Source organism: Canis lupus, chromosome 27 (assembly GCF_048164855.1).
Source record: "Canis lupus baileyi chromosome 27, mCanLup2.hap1, whole genome shotgun sequence".
Taxonomy (NCBI): Eukaryota; Metazoa; Chordata; class Mammalia; order Carnivora; family Canidae; genus Canis; species Canis lupus.
In genome coordinates, this window is record NC_132864.1 from 6,791,506 (window position 1) to 6,809,903 (window position 18,398).

General features: G+C 52.2%; 2 protein-coding genes and 1 long non-coding RNA gene across 23 annotated transcripts in view; 1 reads left to right on the forward strand and 2 right to left on the reverse strand.

The window, feature by feature from the left end:
- The window catches only part of POLE (DNA polymerase epsilon, catalytic subunit), a 52,230-nt gene extending 48,761 nt beyond the window's left edge, over positions 1 to 3,469 (forward strand). For 3 of the 6 annotated variants that reach the window (XM_072801997.1, XM_072801998.1, XM_072802001.1), the window contains 4 exons: positions 490 to 690; positions 841 to 966; positions 1,759 to 1,887; positions 2,029 to 3,469. In XM_072801997.1, the coding sequence (XP_072658098.1) occupies positions 490 to 690; positions 841 to 966; positions 1,759 to 1,887; positions 2,029 to 2,142 (570 nt within the window). In that variant the 3' untranslated portion in view covers positions 2,143 to 3,469. The remainder of the gene's footprint in view (positions 1 to 489; positions 691 to 840; positions 967 to 1,758; positions 1,888 to 2,028) is intronic. The other 3 variants (XM_072801999.1, XM_072802000.1, XM_072802003.1) reach the window with 2 other exon arrangements.
- Positions 1,626 to 7,979, reverse strand: P2RX2 (purinergic receptor P2X 2). Of its 11 annotated transcripts, none has more exons than XM_072802011.1 (12): positions 7,777 to 7,979; positions 7,526 to 7,661; positions 7,363 to 7,434; positions 7,197 to 7,272; positions 7,029 to 7,125; positions 6,793 to 6,873; positions 6,540 to 6,678; positions 6,044 to 6,174; positions 5,803 to 5,893; positions 5,615 to 5,680; positions 5,446 to 5,523; positions 4,888 to 5,301 (listed from the first exon to the last, which is right to left on the reverse strand). In XM_072802011.1, exons 1-12 carry the CDS (start codon positions 7,950 to 7,952, stop codon positions 5,197 to 5,199), a joined length of 1,248 nt encoding a protein of 415 aa, XP_072658112.1. In that variant the 5' UTR covers positions 7,953 to 7,979; the 3' UTR covers positions 4,888 to 5,196. The 11 variants fall into 11 exon arrangements, with proteins under 11 accessions (XP_072658118.1, XP_072658117.1, XP_072658112.1 ...); XM_072802010.1 differs by having other exon boundaries at positions 6,540 to 6,714; XM_072802018.1 differs by having other exon boundaries at positions 4,888 to 5,523; positions 7,545 to 7,661; positions 7,809 to 7,979.
- Positions 7,980 to 8,157: 178 nt separating this feature from the next.
- On the reverse strand, positions 8,158 to 16,830 carry LOC140619118 (uncharacterized). Of its 6 annotated transcripts, XR_012019034.1 has the most exons (7): positions 16,717 to 16,802; positions 15,010 to 15,212; positions 14,565 to 14,668; positions 12,798 to 12,826; positions 12,489 to 12,658; positions 12,100 to 12,272; positions 8,158 to 8,291 (listed from the first exon to the last, which is right to left on the reverse strand). It is a non-coding gene; the product is annotated as an uncharacterized lncRNA (long non-coding RNA). The 6 variants fall into 6 exon arrangements; XR_012019029.1 differs by having other exon boundaries at positions 12,489 to 12,826; XR_012019030.1 differs by having other exon boundaries at positions 12,489 to 12,826; positions 14,927 to 15,212.
- Between the last annotated feature and the right edge of the window lie 1,568 nt (positions 16,831 to 18,398).

Genomic DNA, 18,398 nt, shown 5'->3' on the forward strand with positions numbered 1-18,398 from the left:
ACAGTCCTTCCCCTCTCATCTGTGGCTCTGTAAGCACCACCACGAGAGCCAGGCTTCCCAGCACCGGGTACACAGGCTGTAGCGTGAGGTAGAAGAGGCTTCTCTAGGCGGGCATGGGACTCCCCCCACCATTGGGGGTTGAGATCACACACTCTGCAAATGAGAATGTGATGTCCCGTTGATTTAGGACTGCCGTCATTGAGGAGGAAGGAATCAGTAGGAATGACAGGTAGAACATGTCGGTATGCTCCAGGGTCCCCTGGAACTGGGACTTGGGATCAGGGTAAAGCCTCTGTGCAGAGGGCTCTGCACTGAGGAATTGCTGGTGTGGATGCTACCACACCTCTCCTCTGACACTTGCAGCAGAAAAAGCCAGGGGTGAGGTGATGCTGAGGAACTGCAGCTTCAGGAGTTCACCTCAGACTTTTCCAGTCCAGACAGAGCAAGGAGGCCCAAGGGGCCATCCCTGACAAGCTCTGTTCTCCAAAGGTTCTGTCTCTGGACACGAACATCACAAACCAGGTGAACAAATTGAACCGGGATCTGCTTCGTCTGGTGGATGTTGGTGAGTTCTCGGAGGAGGCACAGTTCCGAGACCCTTGCCGTTCCTACGTGCTCCCTGAGGTCATCTGCCGCAGCTGTAACTTCTGCCGGGACCTGGACCTGTGTAAAGAGTTCGCCTTCTCGCAGGTGGGCAGTTGCTGGGTTCTTGCGCTCGCATTGGGTGGGAGGTGCTGCCGCGCCCACTGTTGAGCTTCTTCTGCTAGTTGTGACATAAAAGGCACTCACTGGCCTTGAGGACAATAGAAGACTGACCTGGCCCTGTCCTCCTCTGCCTAGGATGGGGCCGTGCTGCCTCAGTGGCTCTGCTCAAACTGTCAGGTTGCCTATGACACCTCAGTCATCGAGATGGCCCTGGTGGAAGCCCTGCAGAAGAAACTGATGGCCTTCACTCTGCAGGACCTGGTGAGCCTGATGGACCTGGCCTGCCCTCCAGTGGGCAGAGGGCTTTTTTTTTTTTTTTTTTTTTTTTAAGATTTTATCCATTTACTCATGAGACACACAGAGAGCGAGGCAGAGACAAAGGCAGAGGGAGAAGCAGGCCTCCATGTCCAGGGCTCCACCCTGACATTGGACTCGATTCCGGGTCTCTAGGATCACGCCCTGGCCTGGGCCGAAGGCAGCACTAAACTGCTGAGCCACCCGGGCTTCCCCAGAGGGCTTCTTAATAAGTAGTTTGCACCCATGAGAAACTATGGTTTGTACACTTCTCAAGTCACAACCCAGTCCTCTGAGGTGACCATCCCTTGGTTCAGGCATTGTCCTCGTGATTCATTCTCCTAGTGTCTTTGGGGTTCCTGCAGGGGCCAGGTGCTGGCTATGTGGACTTCTCATAGTGGGAGGGGATAGCAAGCAAGGTAGAGTGTGTGTCATGATAAGTGTCAAGAGAACGGGATGGGGGAGAGAGACACAGGGGTATTCTCACTGAGAGGAGACATCTGAGCAGAGATCTGAGGGGGTGTGATGGAATGGGGAGGCCCAAGGGAGGAGCAGGGGTGAGGGAGCAGAGTGAATGCAGCACCCTCAGTGATGGTGTTAGGAAGGAAGCGAATAGCGCATTTGGATAAATCCTATTGCAAAATCTTGAATTTTATTCATAGTTGAGCTAAAGGCCATGGTGGTAGAGAGCAGGGAGGGCCTGTCAAGTGAAAGTGCTGAGCTGCTGACCACTGCTGGCTGTTACCGTTACTGGCCTAGGCTGGGGAGACTCCTGACCAGGACTGCTCCTCATTGCAGATCTGCCTGAAGTGCCGAGGTGTGAAGGAGACCAACATGCCTGTGTACTGCAGCTGCGCCGGGGGCTTTACCCTCACCATCCACACCAAGGTGGGGGCTCCACAGCCAGCTAGCTCTGCAGCCCTTTACCATTTTCCTTTATCTGCTTCTTTCTCTACGTATGGGGCCTCTGCCATGCTTCCCTGTTCCTCCTCTGGAACCAGGTCTCACTGTGATGGGTCATTTCTGCAGGTCTTCATGGAGCAGATTGGAATCTTCCAGAACATTGCCCAGCACTATGGCATGTCCTACCTCACAGAGACCCTGGAGTGGCTGCTGCAGAAGAACCCTCAGCTGGGCCACTAGCACCGTGAGCAGCATTCCCATTCTCTGCCCTGACTTCCCAAACTTGTCACCTTGTCTGGGATGGAGCACCAAGGAAAATAAGCCCCAGGGAGCTTCAGGGAGCAGGTCACATGGCTCCGGAGAGGCCTGACCGAACCAGTGCAGGAAGCGGCTCCATCTCTGGGTTCTCTGGGCCTCCAGCTGTGGTCAGGCCACCCATGTCAGGCCTGACAAGGGAGGGGCCCCACCACTGTCTTGCTGAATAAACAGTCCTCCCTGCAGCCCTGCCCTCCTACCCTCTCCACTGCTGTTTCAGCGGGGCAGGGTTGGGGGGGGTTGTCTTGTCTGTGCAGAGTCCTTGAGGGTAGGTGGGTCTAGTGATGTCTAGAGAGTCTGCAGCCCCTGGCCCATGTTTTCTGATCACTTGTTACCACGGAGAACATGTCCTGGGGCTTGACGTCAGCAGGATTTGGGCCATTTCCAGGTACTCCAGAACTGAAACCTGTGGGGACCCGTATGTTTTTCGCACGATGAGTTCCCGAGACTTGGGCTTCTTGTCTGGAAACTTCCTGGACAGAGTAGGGTCTACAGGAGCAGTCCCCTTGTCTGCAGCACCACTACCCTCTGATGCATCTATGCTGTGACAAGTGCCCTCCAGGTCCAAGCGCTGCTCCCAGACTAGCAGGGAGCCAGAGGGCCCAGTGGGGGAGGCAGGTGCACACCATCTATTGCAGACTTGAATGTCATCAAGTGTTAGCACCTGGGTTTAAGGAAAACATTTCTTTCCATGAAGACTTCAAGTTTTTTCCTTCAGCTCTGAGGGATCTGTGTCTGGGGAGAGACAGGAGAAACACAACAGCAGCAATTTTGTGGGGGTTGAGCAGTTCCATTCTGGCTTCTCAGCCTTAGGGATTGGTCCAAGCCCTCTTTCCCTGGTGAGGCCAGCCCGGCCTCCAGAGGCCAAGTGGTCCATAGATCTGGGACCTGATGCTGTGCTCTCCCCGTGGATGGGGCTGGGCAAGGGGAGGAGCCCCAGGTCTGGGGGAGGGAGGGTCTGCCCTTCAGTGACCCCAAGAAGACTGCTGAGCATCTGCTTCCGCTGTTGTTTCGTCAACCCCAGAAGACCAACTCCACGCTTCGTTTTTAACTAGATGAGACTGGAAGCAGAAAAGGAACAGTGGAGTTGGCAAGGCAACAAGCAGGCTAAGTGAGTCCTTTGCTCAGGCCCCAAATGGGCAGCCCCAGGGGAAGCCCTGGGTGAGCCCCAGGCTGCTGTTGGCGCTGCATCCACCAAAAATTTACCCTTGTTGCCCAACTTCTCAGTATTACACTACACTTGGAACTCTCATTTTACTCTTTGAATTTTACGTTTCTTAAAATTTTACGTGTGTGTGTGCAAGGTGTCTGTCTCTACAAGGATAGAAGGAAGAGTAGCTACCATCTGTCCAGCTGGGTGCATTGGCCCCTGTGTCCTGTGCATGGGTGTGTCTAGGCCCCGTGGCCATGAGAAACTTGACACTGGCTGGAAGGTGGACAGAGGCTGCATCAGCCCCCAGATGGAGATCGAATCAAATTAGGGCTAGGTGGTGGGGGAGGGGCACTAACTAGGCTTCCTGGAAGCAAAGCCAGGGAAGTCCCAGGGGGTGGGGGTGGGGCTGGGGACCTGGACACTGCACCCTGTGTCCCTGCAGCAGGGCTCGGGCATTTGGGGTGGGGTAGCTGTGGGCCCCAGGATCACGCTCATGCTTGGGAATGGGAAACCTGAACCCTGGCCACAGTCCTTGAATCACAGTTCAGCCCTGACTGGAAAAGCCAGTTTCTCCAAAGCTAGAGCTGGATGTCAGCAAGCCAGACACCTAGGATGTTGCAGGCTTTGGATGACCGTGGAGTTATCACCTCAAGGATGGGAGGGTCTCTACAGGATGCCAGGCGGAGGCTTCTCAGATGTGTTATTGCTGGCCGGGTTGGGTGTGGGCAGGTGGAAGGGCTAGCTCTGGCCACTTGCTAGTGCCGCTTGAACTTGGGGACTCAGGCTGGGCAGGGTCTGAGACTTCACTGGACCTTGGAAGTGACAGGATCCCAGCTGAGGTGATGTGTGCAAAGCATGACCCATGCTGCCTCAGAACTGTGTACTTGCCATCCCTGTTGCTAGGAAACCGCCGTCCAAGTTCTGGCAGCCCCTCAAGTGGGGGCTTGACCAGGCAGGCACCAAGCAGGGTTGCTGAATGCAATGACTGCTGTGGTCTCTGAGGGTGTGGTGACCAATTATCTGCAGGCCTGGCCAGCTGGTGCCAACATGTATGCCTCTTCAACCTGGCCCACCTTCTCCATCCCCCTGACCAGCACTAAATTCCTGCCCTGCCCAGGCCCTGCTTTAAGTGGGGCCTGGGAAGCTTGTACAGGTATTTGAAGCAAGAGCCAGTGTTTGCCTTAGCATGACTCTCCTCATCTCCCTGGCCTCCCTCCTCCAGAGTCCCCATCCTTTCCCATGTTTTGGGTCTGGGGTGATAACTCCTGCCCCCAGGAGGCTGGTAAGCTAACTGAACCGTAGGCGCTGGGACAAGTCTGAGTTCATGCACTGAGCCCAGCCCCTTGGCCCTGCTGCTGACCTTACCATGACCTGGCTGGACGTGGGGGTAAACATGCCTGTGTGCCGGGCTGGGGAGACAGGGCCAGAGGCGTCCACTGCCCCCACTGCAAGGATCCTCTACTACATGTTTGTATTCAGGGCCTCAAGATGCTTTTACTAAAAAATGAGGCCAGAGCTTCTGGTCACAGGTTTATTGGATTCTGGATGTGTGATTTCTTGGCCATGAAGCAAGCAAAGGGCCCGGGTGGGGAGGGGTAAGAGGCCTGAGAGGAAGTCAGGGGAGAAGGAGGCAGAAATCTGCCCCTCTCTCCAGGCCTAGGGACATGGCCAGGGTCTGGGTGCCACCCATTTCTGTCAGCGCATCACTCGGTTGCACGGGGATCTTTGGGTTCCTGGTCTCCATGGGTTACCAGGGAAGTGCAGACACCAGGGACCCTCCAGGTGGGGCCTTGCTCAAGCAGCAGGATGGAGAGTGTGTGGTGGGCTCAGAGCTGGGCCAGACCTCGGGGATCTGCGAGTGTGGAGTCCTGCCAGGGAGGCTCGGAGGCGCACAGCTGTGGTCCAGTGGTCTGCTCAGGAGTATCCACCATCTGCTTGGGTGGGGGCGGGACAGCCAGAGCTTGGCAGGCCTGGCTGGGGTCTGCAGGGCAGGGAGGGGCTGGGGGAGGGGCCTGGCCCAAAACCAGAGCCAGAGTCACGGGCCAGCTACCAGGGGAGTGTCTGGGCGCGCACACCTTGTCGAATTTCTTATGGCTGTACACCTTGTTTTTGTTCATGAACGTCAGCAAGATCCAGTCACACAGGAAGGAGCCCTGGGCCAGCAAGACCCACGTGTGAAGGCCAGGGCAACACCCTCCCAGCCACCCCCACAAAGACCCCCATGCCCAGCATGTATTTCCTTACCACTCCAATGGAAGTCAGTGCTGTGGCCAGATTAATGATGGTGGGAATCAGGCTGAACTTCCCTGCCTTGGGAGGGGAGGCTGCCTTAGATGGTTGTGGGGTCAGGGGCACATGGGACTCAAGGGAGAATGTGGGAGATGGGACAAGCCTTCTCAGTTCTGGGCCTGCTGGAACCCAGGCTGCTTTACCTGTCCATGCACAATGACATCAATGCGGATCCCATAGGCCTTGATGAGTGTGCGGGTTGTGCTGTTGTTTGTCTTGTAATATTTGGCAAACCTGGAAAAGAACGACCCTGAGGAGCATGGTGGTGGGCGCCCACTCATCACCTGAGATGAGAAGCTGCAAGACCCCACCAGCCCCTGGCCCTGTTATGTTGGAGCTACTGCAGCAGGGCCAGTGAGGACCCTGCCCTCGCAGGGCTGTTACCTGAAGTTGTAGCCAGACGAGGCTGGGACGTGCTTGGGGTCGAGCCTTCGGAAGGAGTATTTGGGGTTGCATTTTGACGCCGGCAGGTCCAGGTCACAGTCCCAGTTGATGACGACTCCAATGACGCCACCCTGCCAAGAAGTGGGCACAGAGACGGGTGTTAGGGAAGGACCCTCAAGAGCCAGGGGGTCCTGCCCTGAGACTACTCAGATGGGGTGCTCATCTCTGGGTACCTGGGGCAACTCAGGGCTGAGCCAGGAGTGCTGGGGGAGTGTCCTCTGCTTCTGAAGCATGAGGGGACACCAGTGGCCAGCTGTGTGAGCAGGAGTCAATAATTCAGCAGGAGCCCTGCACACCCTGCACGATCGGGTTGGCCGATCATGTTTCTCTCCTCTGCCTGAACAGTGCCAAGGTTGGCAGACCCTTGGTCTACAAGTAGGAACCAGCACCTGGTCGGAGGGCTGCTTCACCCACTCCCCCTCTGCCGCCCCCTCACCGTATGTGCCAGCTCCGTGAAGTTCTCCCCTGCTTGCTCCACAATGAAGCCCAGCTTGAAGATGGGACAGTAGAGGTCAGAGACCTCATCGAATGTGCAGTGTTTCAGGTAGCCGTCCTTGCGGTGCTCTATGTTGCCCCTGAGGACAACATCAGGTGGGGGAGGAGCAGAAGCTCTGTGCCCACACACCCCACATTCCCAGGAGGTAGCTCCCATCCCTAGCCCGTTGTCACCATACCCTAGTGGCTCTTACTTGGAGAACTGGAATTTAGGGTAGTGGATGCTGTTCTTGATGAGGATGGTGAAATTTGGGGCCATCTTGCCGAGAAATTGGCTGAGGAGGCACAGACTGGGTGTGTTTAGGGTTCCCGCCCCAGCCCCCCTCCCCAGCACATCCCAGCTCTGGTCACTGAGGTAAGAAAGGAGCAAAATAGTCGTGCTGGGGTGTCCACTGGGTCCCAGGGAGGTGGGGTCACTGGGTGTGCACACCTGACAGAGGCCCCATCTTCCACTGGGCACCAGCCAGACACTTCGCAGGTCTTGGCTGAGCCTTGGTAGTAGGGTACACAGCGCCCGGTCCGCAGGCCTGTGGGCAGACGTGGGCTCAGGGGCTGAGGGGTGAGGCCCTGCCCCACCCCAGGGCCAGCACGCACTAACCGTTTCCCAGCATGTCCAGCTGCCCCGACACACAGTCCTCGTCCACGTCACAGGTGGCGTTGCTGACCCTCACACTCTAGGGAGGAGCCCGCGTGGTCAGAAGCCCCACACCTCCCGGGCAGAGTCCCCTCCGTCCACCCCAGCGTGGCCCTCCTCCCAGCCTCACCTCTGGGCAGTTTCCGAGGGTCTGGGAGGCTGTGACCTCAATCCTGGTGATGATGCTGAACACGCTGCCTCCCTGGGCTCAGAAAGAGGGGATGGTCGGCCAAGGTGGGCCGCGCAGTCACCCCTCGCTCCTTCCCAGGGGCGCGCGGGGCGCGCGAGCGCACCTCGGGGGGCTTCACGTACTCCTCCACATCCCACACTTTGTGCTCGGAGTAGGTGATGCCCTTGACCTTGGTGATGACGGAGCTCTCGGGGCCCGTCTCGCTGTCCTGGTAGCTCTTCTGCACGATGAACACGTACCTGCGGGACGGGCAGGGCCGCTCTGGAGGCGACCCGGGACCCTGCCCCGCCGGTCGCCGCTGCTCCAGGCCCCCGGCCCCGGCCCCCGGCCCGGCCCCCGCCCAGCCACACCCACCACACGAAGTAGAGCAGGATGAGCAGCTGTACCGCGCGGTACACGACGCCCAGGCGCCGGTTCTTCACCACGATCACCTTGGGCGTCTCGTAGTCCCAGAGAGCCGACCAGCAGCCCCCGGCCAGGCGCCGGGCCGCGTCCGCCCCCGCCGGGGGCTTGGGCTCCGCGGCCGCCATGGCCCGGAACTCCGCCCGGGGCAGGAGGCGGCGCGCACCCTGCGGGCTAGGGGCGCGGGCAGGGGAGCCCCGCGGCACCGCCCCGGGGCGTGGCCTGGCGCGCCCCGCCCCACCCCACCCGCCGGGGTCCACTCAGGGCTCGGCGTGCGCGGGGGCGTACCTGGCAGGTGCCGGCCCGGGAGGCCCGGAGCGCGCGGAGCCGAGCGGCCGGAGCGGGGGAAGCGCGCCCCGAGAGCGCCCCGGAGGGCCTCCTGGAGATGTGGGAGGACGGCCCCAGCGGCGTCTGAGCGCCAAGGGCAGCCCGTGCACACACTTCCCGGCTTATCGACCTTCGACACGCTTAAGACATCGAGTTAGTCTAAGGTCTACGAGGGGATTTCCGAAGGCCAGTTCTTGATTCCTGCCCGCCTTCACGTCCCGGGGATTGCCGCAACCCTGGGGCTCTTTCCTGGCCCAAACAACCCTTTGCTTGATCTCCGGACATGCTCAGAGCTACTCGGTTCAAGCCCCTGCTCCGCCCGAGCGTCCGACCCTCGCGTGTACCCAGTTGGCTATGGCTCCCAACTCTGCTTTTAGCCACTTCCAGTCCATGTGTTTTCTTTGCAACCAAAGTTGTTTTTTTAAATTAATCCTTGTTATATATTCACCCCATTTCATTATTTTGGAGCAAATCCCAGACATCATAGTATTTCACAAAATGACAAATTTCTTACTTTATTTAGGTGAAATTTACTTAGCCTCTAAGTAACTGTCTTAACGAACAATTGTTTAATGGACAATTAAACACTGTTGTGCAACCATCGTTATCTACTTCTAAAATATTTATATCTGGGCAGCCCCGGTGGCGCAGCGGTTTAGCGCCGCCTGCAGCCCAGGGTGTGATCCTGGAGACCCGGGGACGAGTCCCACATCAGGCTCCTTGCATGGAGCCTGCTTCTCCCTCTGCCTGTGTCTCTGCCTCTCTCTCTCATAAATAAATAAATAAATAAATAAATAAATCTTTTAAAAAAATAAAATATTTATATCATTCGCAAATAAACTCCCTGTTTCCCCCTCTTCCCATGCATTGGCAACCACCAATCTCCTTTCTGCGGATTTATCTCTTTTGTATATTTCATATAATGGAATCATATGCTATTTTTCATTTTGTGTCTGCGTTCTATCACTGGGCATAATGTTTCCAAGGTCCATCCAGGTTGTAGCATGTATCAATACTTAATTCCTTTTTGTGGAAGAATAATTCCAGTGAGTGGTTATTTCACAACTTACTCATCTTTTGATAGATGTTTGGGTGTTTCCATCTTTGGCTATTGTGGTGTTATGAACATTTGTGTACAAGTATTTGAACACCTATTTTCAATTCTTGGGGGGTATAGGAGTAGGGTTTCTGGGTCATATGGTAATTCTGTGTTTCACTTTTTGAGGAACCCCTATACCATTTTCCAAGCAGCTGAACCACTTTATGTTCCAGTCAGCAATGTATCAGGGCTCCAGTACTTGCACATCCTTGTCAACACTTGTTCGTTTCTGCTCATTTAGTCATTGCCATTCTAGTGGGGGAAATGGTATGTGTTTGGATAAATTTCTACTTAATCTTTTGCCAATTTTAAAATTAGATTTGCCTTTTTGTTGTTGGTTTGTAACAATTCTGTATATATTCTGGACACGAGGCCCTTGTCAAATACATGATTTGCAACTATTTTCTCCCATTGTGGGCCATCTTTTCACTGTCTTGGTCATGTTCTTTGAGACACAAAAGTCTTTAATTTCAACAAGATCAGTTTGTCTATTGTTTTCTTTTGTTGCTTGCATCTCTGGTGTCATTTCCAAGAATCTATTATCGATTACTAAATCCAAATTTATTTACAGGTTCAGTACAATCCCTATCAAAGTTACAGGTGCAGAAATAGATACACTGATCCTAAAATTCATATGGAAATGCAAGGGACCTGGAGTTGCCAAAATAATCTTGAAAAAGAAAAAGAAGTGGAAGACTTATACTTTCCAAGTTCAAACCTTACTACAAAGCTATAGTAATCAAGATCAATCAAGTTACTGTAGGATCTAGCAATTCCACTCTCATTGACATAAAGGTAGAAATGCAGATCTATGGAATTGAACTGAGAGCCAAGAAGTGAAATATAAATATGTAAAATAGAATAAAACAAATTGATTTCTAACAAGTACCAAAATAATTTAATGGGGAAAGTGTAGTCTTTCAACAAATAGTCCTAGGAATTTGGGTTTCCACATGCAAAAGAATGAACTTAGACCCCCTACCTCATACCATATATAGAAACTAACTCAAAATGCATCAAGGACCTAAATGTAAGAACTAAAAGCATAAAACTCTTAGAAGAAAACATGGGAGTAAACATTCGTGGCCTTAGATTTGAAAACGGAGGGCACCTTGGTGGTTCAGTGGTTGAGTGTCTGCCTTTGGCTCAGGTCGTGATCCTGGGGTCCTGAGATCTAGTCCTGTATCAGGCTCCCTGCAAGAAGCCTGCTTCTCCCTCTGCCTATGTCTCTGCTTCTCTCTGTATCTCTCATGAATAAATAAATAAAATCTTTTTAAAAATTAAAAAAAAAAGATTTGGTTGGGGGATGCCTGGGTGGCTCAACAGTTTGGCACCTGCCTTTGGGCTGGGGCATGATCCTGGGGTCCCGGGATGGAGTCCCGCATTGAGCTCCCTGCATGGAGCCTGCTTCTCCCTCTGTGTCTCTGCCTCTCTCTCTCTCTCTCTCTCATGAATAGATAAATAAAATTAAATATATATATATGTATTTGTTGGGACGCCTGAATGGCTCAGTGGTTGAGTGTCTGCCTTTGGCTTAGAGCATGATGCCGGAGTCCCAGGATTGAGTTCTGCATTGGGCTCCCCAAAGAACCTGCTTCTGCCTCTGCCTATGTCTCTGCCTCTCTCTATGTGTCTCTCATGAATAAATAAATAAAATCTTTTTAAAAAAAGATTTGGCAATGGATTCTTATAAATTACAACAAAGATATAAACAAAAAAATAGATAAACTGGACTTCACCAAAATTAACAACTGTGCTTCGAAGGATGCCATTGAGAAAGTGAAAACACCCACAGAATGGGAGAAAATATTTGCAAATCACATGTATGATAAGGATTTGTATCTTAAAAAAACAACCCTCTTATAATGATGACGAATAATGGATTAAAAAATGGGCAAAGTTAAAAAAAAAGGGCAAAGTATCTAAATAGAAATTTTTCCAAAGAAGATACACAAATGGCCCATAAGTACATGAAACAACTCTCAACATCATTAGTCAGGAGGAAGATATCACTACATACCACTGGGAAAGACATCCAACATTGTTGGAAAGGATGTGGGAAAATCACATTCTTCTTATATCTGATGGGAATGTAGATATGCTACAGCCACTGTGGAAAACTGTGTGGCAGTATATCAAAAGATTTGAACCTAGAGTTATCACAGGATCCACAATTCTACCTTTAGGTGGAAATGAAATGAAATGAAAACATGTTTTCATGCAGAAACTTGTACATAAGTGTTCATAGCATTATACATAATGACAAAGATTGGAAACAGCCTGAATGTCTATCAACTGATGAATGAATAAATAATACATGGTATATCCATACAATGAAATAGAACTCTGCAATAAATAGAATAAAGTACCTTATATGTTCCATATGTTACAACATAGGTGAACCTAGAAAATATTATGCTAGTGGAAAAAGCTAGTCCCTGAAGGCCACCTGTTGTATGAGTCCACTTATATAAAACATCCAAAATAGGCAAATCCATAGAGAGGAAAGCAGATTAGTGGTGCCAGGGGCTGGGTAAAGGGGGCAGCAAGTACAGACTACAGGGTCATGGTGCTGCCTGGGTGCGCGGTGGGATGGGCCACTGCTCCCTGTTGCCTATGGCCTGGGGATGACAGAGACCCTGTCCCCAGACCTGCAGATGTTGGTGTTGGCAGAGAGGGTCTCTATGCCTTAGAAGGGGGTGCCTGGTGAGTATGTGCCCCTTAGGAGCACAGGGTACATGGCTTTCCCACTGGCCAGGGGCTGGTCACTGTGTATCTGGTGCAGTGACCAGCCTGATCCCAACAGCCAGGAGGGGCACACATCCTCACTCAACATCTGGCACACTGACCTGACCAATAGAGGCTTTTATAAAGTCTTCTGGATCCAGTCGAGATTCAGGTATGTAAGGTGAAGGAGAACAGCTCTTCCAGGAGGCCAAGTGGAGGGAACATCCCTGACTCCGAGCACAGAGGTGGGTGCCAGAGCGAGAGGACAGTTGGGGTGCGCAGGGCAGTCAGGAGCCTGGGACACAGGGTTTGAGAAAGAGAAGACAAGAAGTGATGAATAATTGAAGCAAATTTTCTGATTTGAGCAAAGACTTGAATCTGCAGGTGAGTATGGCTTGTTGGGTCCCAGGGAGGATGACTTTAGGAAAGGTGCCCAAACAGTCTGGGTTAGATGTTTAAATTCCAGTGATGAAGACAGGTGGACTCAAAGAGTGTGCACTCTGTAGCTTACCTGGCTCCCTGTCAGCGAGGCCCCACCCTGGCAGCGTGCACAGGCATTTTTGTCTTCTACATATACTCAGTGCATCTTCCTCATCTTTTCTCAGAAGGAAAGGTATGCTAGATAATCTCGCGTTTGTCCCAGAATTTATTGATTTCTGTTCTTGAGATGGGTTTCCTGCCCTGTGTCATTAGGAATGCACGTCATGCAAGGAGAGCTCAAGGGCCCCTGGGAAGGTTCCAGTTACTAGCATACAAGCAGTCTCTCACATTCAGTGTGCAGTCTATGTTTGATTGGCTTCTGGAGACGCGAAGCACTTACAGTGAATTTATGAGGTATCCAGAAGTCTGCTGGAAAGAAAATTAAGAAATCAAATGGGAGCGGCTGGCTGGTTCAGTTGGTAGAGCGTGTGACTCTTGATCCTTGTGAGTTCAAGTCCCACACTGGGCAAAGAGCTTACTTAAGAAAATAAAAGTGTGTGTGTGTGGGGGGGGGACCAGAAAACCCTCCCGCTTAATGAAAGAAAGCAATAAAATGAAAACAGTTAATGCTAACTCCCCAGGCTGGGAGAAAGCCAATGTGGACTTTAGTCAAGGAATTTGTAAGAACAGCCAGTGTCCATTAAAACTCATAATTTGCATAATACTTTAAGATATTTTATTTATTTATTTGAGAGGGAGAGAGCACAAGCAGGGGGAGCAGCAGAGGCAGAGGAAGAAGCACATCCCCACTGAACAGGGAGCCCAACTTGGACTTGATCCCAGGACTCTGGGATCACAACCTGAGCTGAAGGCAGATGCTTAATGGACTGAGCCACCCAGGCGCCCCATATAATACTTTAAAATAAGTTAAAGAAATTAGTCTTGGGATCCCTGGGTGGCTCAGCAGTTGAGCATCTGCCTTTGGCCGAGGGCGTGATCCTGGAGTCCCAGGATCGAGTCCCGCGTCGGGCTCCCAGCATGGAGCCTGCTTCTCCCTCTGCCTGTGTCTCTGCCTCTCTCTCTTTGTGTGTCTCTCGTGAATAAATAAATAAAATCTTTTAAAATTTTTTTTAAAAATTAAAAAAAAAAGAAATTAGTCTTAGGAGGATTGAGTCTCAATAGTTTTTCAAGTGGAGAAGTTTACAAATGAAAAAATTAAGTTATTCAATTCTAAAACCTTTGGTTAACAGGAAATATTACTCTATGGCAAGAATCGAATAAAAATATCTATAAATAACAATATAAAACAACCAAGTTATAAGTAAAAGTTCAAAATAAAAAGTAAAAATAGATTTCCTTTATTGATATCAGATTCACATGCCTTATAATTTTTCCATTTGGAGTGGAATTCATTGTTTCTAGTATCTTCCCAGGGTTGTGCAAACATCAAAATCTGACTTTAGAGCATTCCCTGCCCAGAACAGCAGCTGCATACCCATCCCCAGTGCCCAGTCCCTGCTCCTGGACCCCCTGGACACCAGGACACCAGGACTGCCTGAACCCCTGGACCCCCTGGATTCCCTGGGGCCCCCCAGGACCCCCTGGACTCCCTGGGCCCTCTGGACCTCTGGACCCCAGGATCCTCTGGGTCCCTCGACCCCTGGACCCCTGGACCCACTGGACCCCAGGACCCTCTGGACCCCTTGGGCCCCCTGGATCCCAGGACCCCCAGACCCTGGACCTTCTGGACTCCAGGATCCCCTGGAACTCAGGACCCCCCTGGACCTCTGGACCCTCTGGACTCCAGGACCCCTGAACTCCCTGGCCCCCTGAACCCCAGAACCCCAGGTCCCCCAGGACCCCTGCACCCTCTGGATCCCAGGACCCCTGGACTTCCTCAGCCCCCTGGGCCCCTGGACGTTTGGACCCCAGGACCCCCTGGGCCCCCTGGACTCCTGGACCAGGGGACTCCTGTGTCTCCACCAGTGCGCCTATGTGCAACCCAGGCATCTGGGCTCCCTCCACACCCAGCTGCCGGGCTCTGGGCTGGGGTGCAGAGCCACTTGGACCCTGTGGGGACTTGGACCCGAGAAAGAACCAACCCTGCGCGCAGCCAACCTACAGGGCCCGAGAAACAATACCGACAGATGGCCCTCCAGATTTGTACCTCATTCTGCATCAGCTATCTGTTGACACAACCATGTCCCAAACTGGACCAAGCACTCCCAGGTGGCAGGGGACGCACAATCCTTTCCTCTCAGAGCCTAGCACCTAGTTAATAAGGAATACGTTGGTACACGTACTGACGAGTGAATGGTGTCTGCAGACACGAGTGAAGACCACCCCCTGAGACAAACAGACCATTGATCCAGAGCTTGGGAGCCAGCCCCCAGGTGGGACCGGGGAACCCACAGGTGGGGATGCTGTGCCCAGAGGGAAGTAGAGGGCAGCCCACCTGACTGGCTAGGGCGCATATTTGGCTGGTCCTGACTTGGAAAGGGGGAAGTGGGGGGATCTGGGGTCACTGACCCAGAGCTGGCTGTCCAGCCAGTTGCTGCCTTGGCTGTGGTCAGCTTCCCCGGCCCCTGTGTGCAGGGGACATGCCTGCTTACATTTGGTCCCTCCTGAAGAATGGTGGACGACTCTCATGGGGTGGAAGGTGGGGACAGGGTGGAGACAGGACAGGACGGTGGGACATGTTCCAGTGATGCCTCGGCACTATGCCCTGGGCTCCCTTGGCCTTGGGCCTCCTGGTTCTCCCTTGGGGGTTAGAGTCTTTTCTGGAATTACAGCTTGGCTGGTCACAGAGGAGCAGCTGGGAACCAAGATAAAAAGGTAAGAACAGGGACGCCTGGGTGGCTCAGTGGTTGAGCATCTGCCTTAGGCTCAGGGCGTGATCTTGGAGTCCTGGGATTGAGTCCCATGTTGGGCTCCCTGTGGGGAGCCTGCTTCTCCCTCTGCCTGTGTCTCTGCCTCTCTCTCTGTGTGTCTCATGAATGAATAAATAAAAATCCTTTTTAAAAAAGGTGGGGGCAGCCTGGGTGACTTGGTGGTTTAGTTCCGCCTTCAGCTCAGGTCGTGATCCTGGGGTCCCAGGTTCAAGTCCCGCGTCAGGCTCCCTTCATGGAGCCTGCTTCTCCCTCTGCCTGTGTCTCTGTCTCTTTTTCTCTGTCTCTCATGAATAAATAAATAAAATCTTTAAAAAAAAAAAAAGGTAGGAGCAATTATCAAGTGCAAAGGAGAGATTTCCTGCAAGAACTGTCCACTCTCACACATTCACCGGTGTGGCCTGCTTCTCTGTGTGTAAGTGTGCCAAGGCTGCCTGCCCTGGGGCCAGTGCCCTGGTCAAGGCCATGCCACCTTTTCTCAGGCAGTGAAAGAGGCAGGGTGGGTAAGGCCCCAGAGGGAGGGGTTTGTGCTCAAAATATAATAGTCATGGTTCAGGGAGTAATTTATTGGGATCTGCAATCTTTGGCAAGGTTTGGCATCAAGATTTTATTTGCCAGATCAAAATACTGTGGAATCATACCTGATATTGAGGTTTGGAAGGAAAGATGTCTGGTCTGAGAGATTAACAAATATCCAAGAAATGAGACTCCATTCATAGAAGAATATATTCTTTTTTTTAAATTTTTTAAAAAATTTATTTATGATAGTCACACAGAGAGAGAGAGAGAGAGAGGCAGAGACACAGGCAGAGGCAGAAGCAGGCTCCATGCACCGGGATCCCGACGTGGGATGCAATCCCGGGTCTCCAGGATCGCGCCCTGGGCCAAAGGCAGGCGCCAAACCGCTGCGCCACCCAGGGATCCCAAGAATATATTCTTTTAAAGATTTTATTTATGGAATGCCTGGGTGGCTCAGCAGTTGAGCATCTGCCTTTGGCTCAGGGCATGATCCCGGAGTCTCGGGATCAAGTCCCACATCATGCTTCCTGCGTAGAGTCTGAGTCTCCCTCTGCCTATGTCTCTGCCTCTCTGTGTGTGTCTCTCATGAATAAATAAATAAAATCCTAATTTTTTTAAAAAATATTTTACTTATTCATTTGACTCCCCTTATTTTTTTTAAAGATTTATTTATTTATTCATGATAGACATAGGGAGAGAGAGAGAGACAGAGACAGAGACATAGGAGAAGGGAGAAGCAGGCTCCATGCCAGGAGCCCGACGCTGGACTCGATCCCAGGACTCCAGGATTGCGCGCCCTGGACCAAAGGCAGGCGCTAAACCACTGAGCCACCCAGGGATCCCCTGACTCCCCTTATTTTAAAATACTCTTATATGGGGGTGCCTGGGTGGCTCAGTCAGTGAAGTGCCTACCTTCCATCTCAGGGTCCTGGGATCAAGCCCCATGTCAGCTTCCCTGCTCAGTGGGGAGTTTGCTTCTCCTTCAACCTGCCCCCTGCTGCTCGAGCTCACTCTCTTTCTCTCTCAAATAAATAAAATCTTAAAAAAAGCAAAATAAGTGGGGGCCGTGAGTGCCCATTCTTCGAGTTCGGAACAACCATGGCCCCAGGGCTGTGGCCTGTGATTCACTGTATTGAGACACACATGTGCACTTGACCATTGCAGCCATTGCATTGTGTGCGGTTCAGGGGCGTTAAGTGCATTCACGCCTCTGTCAGCTGCCAACACCGTCCACCTCCAGGACTCTCTCATCTTTCCAGAAGGATGCTCTGTCCCCACTAAAGCCTGACCCCACCCAGACACTGGCGTCCACCATCTACCCCGTGTCTGTGAGTCTGCCTGTGGCTCTGGGGCCCCCAGGTCAGTGGAGTCACGTGGTGTCTGCTGATGACCAGCTCCCTCCCTCAGCATCATGTCCTTGGGGCTCATCTGGGTTGTGGCAGGTGTCAGAAGTTCCTTCCTTCTGAGGCTGAACCATAGTCCATTCTAGGGATGGACCCCGTTTTGTTCATCCTTCATCCTGGACACGTAGACTGTTCCCCACTCTTGGCTGTGGACAGTGGTGGGCTGGAGCTTCTCTGTGTGGACAGTGTGTTCCTGTGGGATGTGAACTGTGGGACGGATCAGGCACATCAGGCCCATTTTATAAACTGGTCTATGAACTTTTCAAGAACCCATGAAAAGGTCTGAGACTGTAAAGTCTCTTTTTTTATTTTTTAAAGATTTTATTCATCCATTCATGAGAGAGATAGAGACAGAGGCAGAGACACAGGCAGAGGGAGAAGCAGGCTCCATGCAGGGAGCCCAGTGTGGGACTCGATCCTGGGACTCCAGGATCACGCCCTGGTGCTCAACCGCTGAGTCACCCAGGCGTCCCAGTTTGAAACTTTATTTTTTTAAAAGATTTTTTAAATTTATTCATGAGAGACACACACAGAGAGAGAGAGAGAGAGAGAGAGAGAGGCAGAGACACAGGCAGAGGGAGAAGCAGGCTCCATGCAGGGAGCCCGATGTGGGACTCGATCCCGGGTGTCCAGGATGACACCCTGGGCTGCAGGCGGCGCTAAACCGCTGAGCCACCCGTGCTGCCCCAGTTTGAAACTTTAAAATGTTGAAGTTGTGATTCAGATTTAGCTTTTATATAGTTATAATACTTATATTCATTAGGTTTGATATGATATGGAAATAGGACTTTCAAAATTCATACAATGGCTATGGATTTGACCATTTATCTTCAAAACCATTTCTCCGACTCCATCGTCTGGTGTTATTTCTCCAGAACATGTGCTGAGGGACATCTGGGAGCTCTGACCTACAGTGAGGGAGCAGAGGGGTTCCTGTGCCTTTCCCACTGTCCCTCCAGCCCCTGGCTCATGGGGCTTACCGATCAGCAGAATGGGGTGCCGCCCAGCAGGTAAGCTCAACACAGGGACTGATGTGTCTACACCCCAGGAGGGGAATGCCCTGCCCATACCTTGATCTGGATGGCCCACCTCCAGGACAGGGAGGCATGAATGTCTACGGTTAACTTACCCTACTGGTGGTAGGATAAGTGAAGCCCCAGAGGACTGATGTAGATGTACCACATGATTGGT

Coding starts and splice junctions, on each gene's coding strand:
- P2RX2 (XM_072802007.1), bottom strand. CDS start 7,952: ATGGCGGCCGCGGAGCCCAAGCCCCCGGCGGGGGCGGACGCGGCCCGG. Junction 7,273..7,362: donor CCCTCGGAAACTGCCCAGAG/GTGAGGCTGGGA, acceptor GCTCCTCCCTAG/AGTGTGAGGGTCAGCAACGC. Junction 6,175..6,539: donor TCACGGAGCTGGCACATACG/GTGAGGGGGCGG, acceptor ACTTCTTGGCAG/GGTGGCGTCATTGGAGTCGT.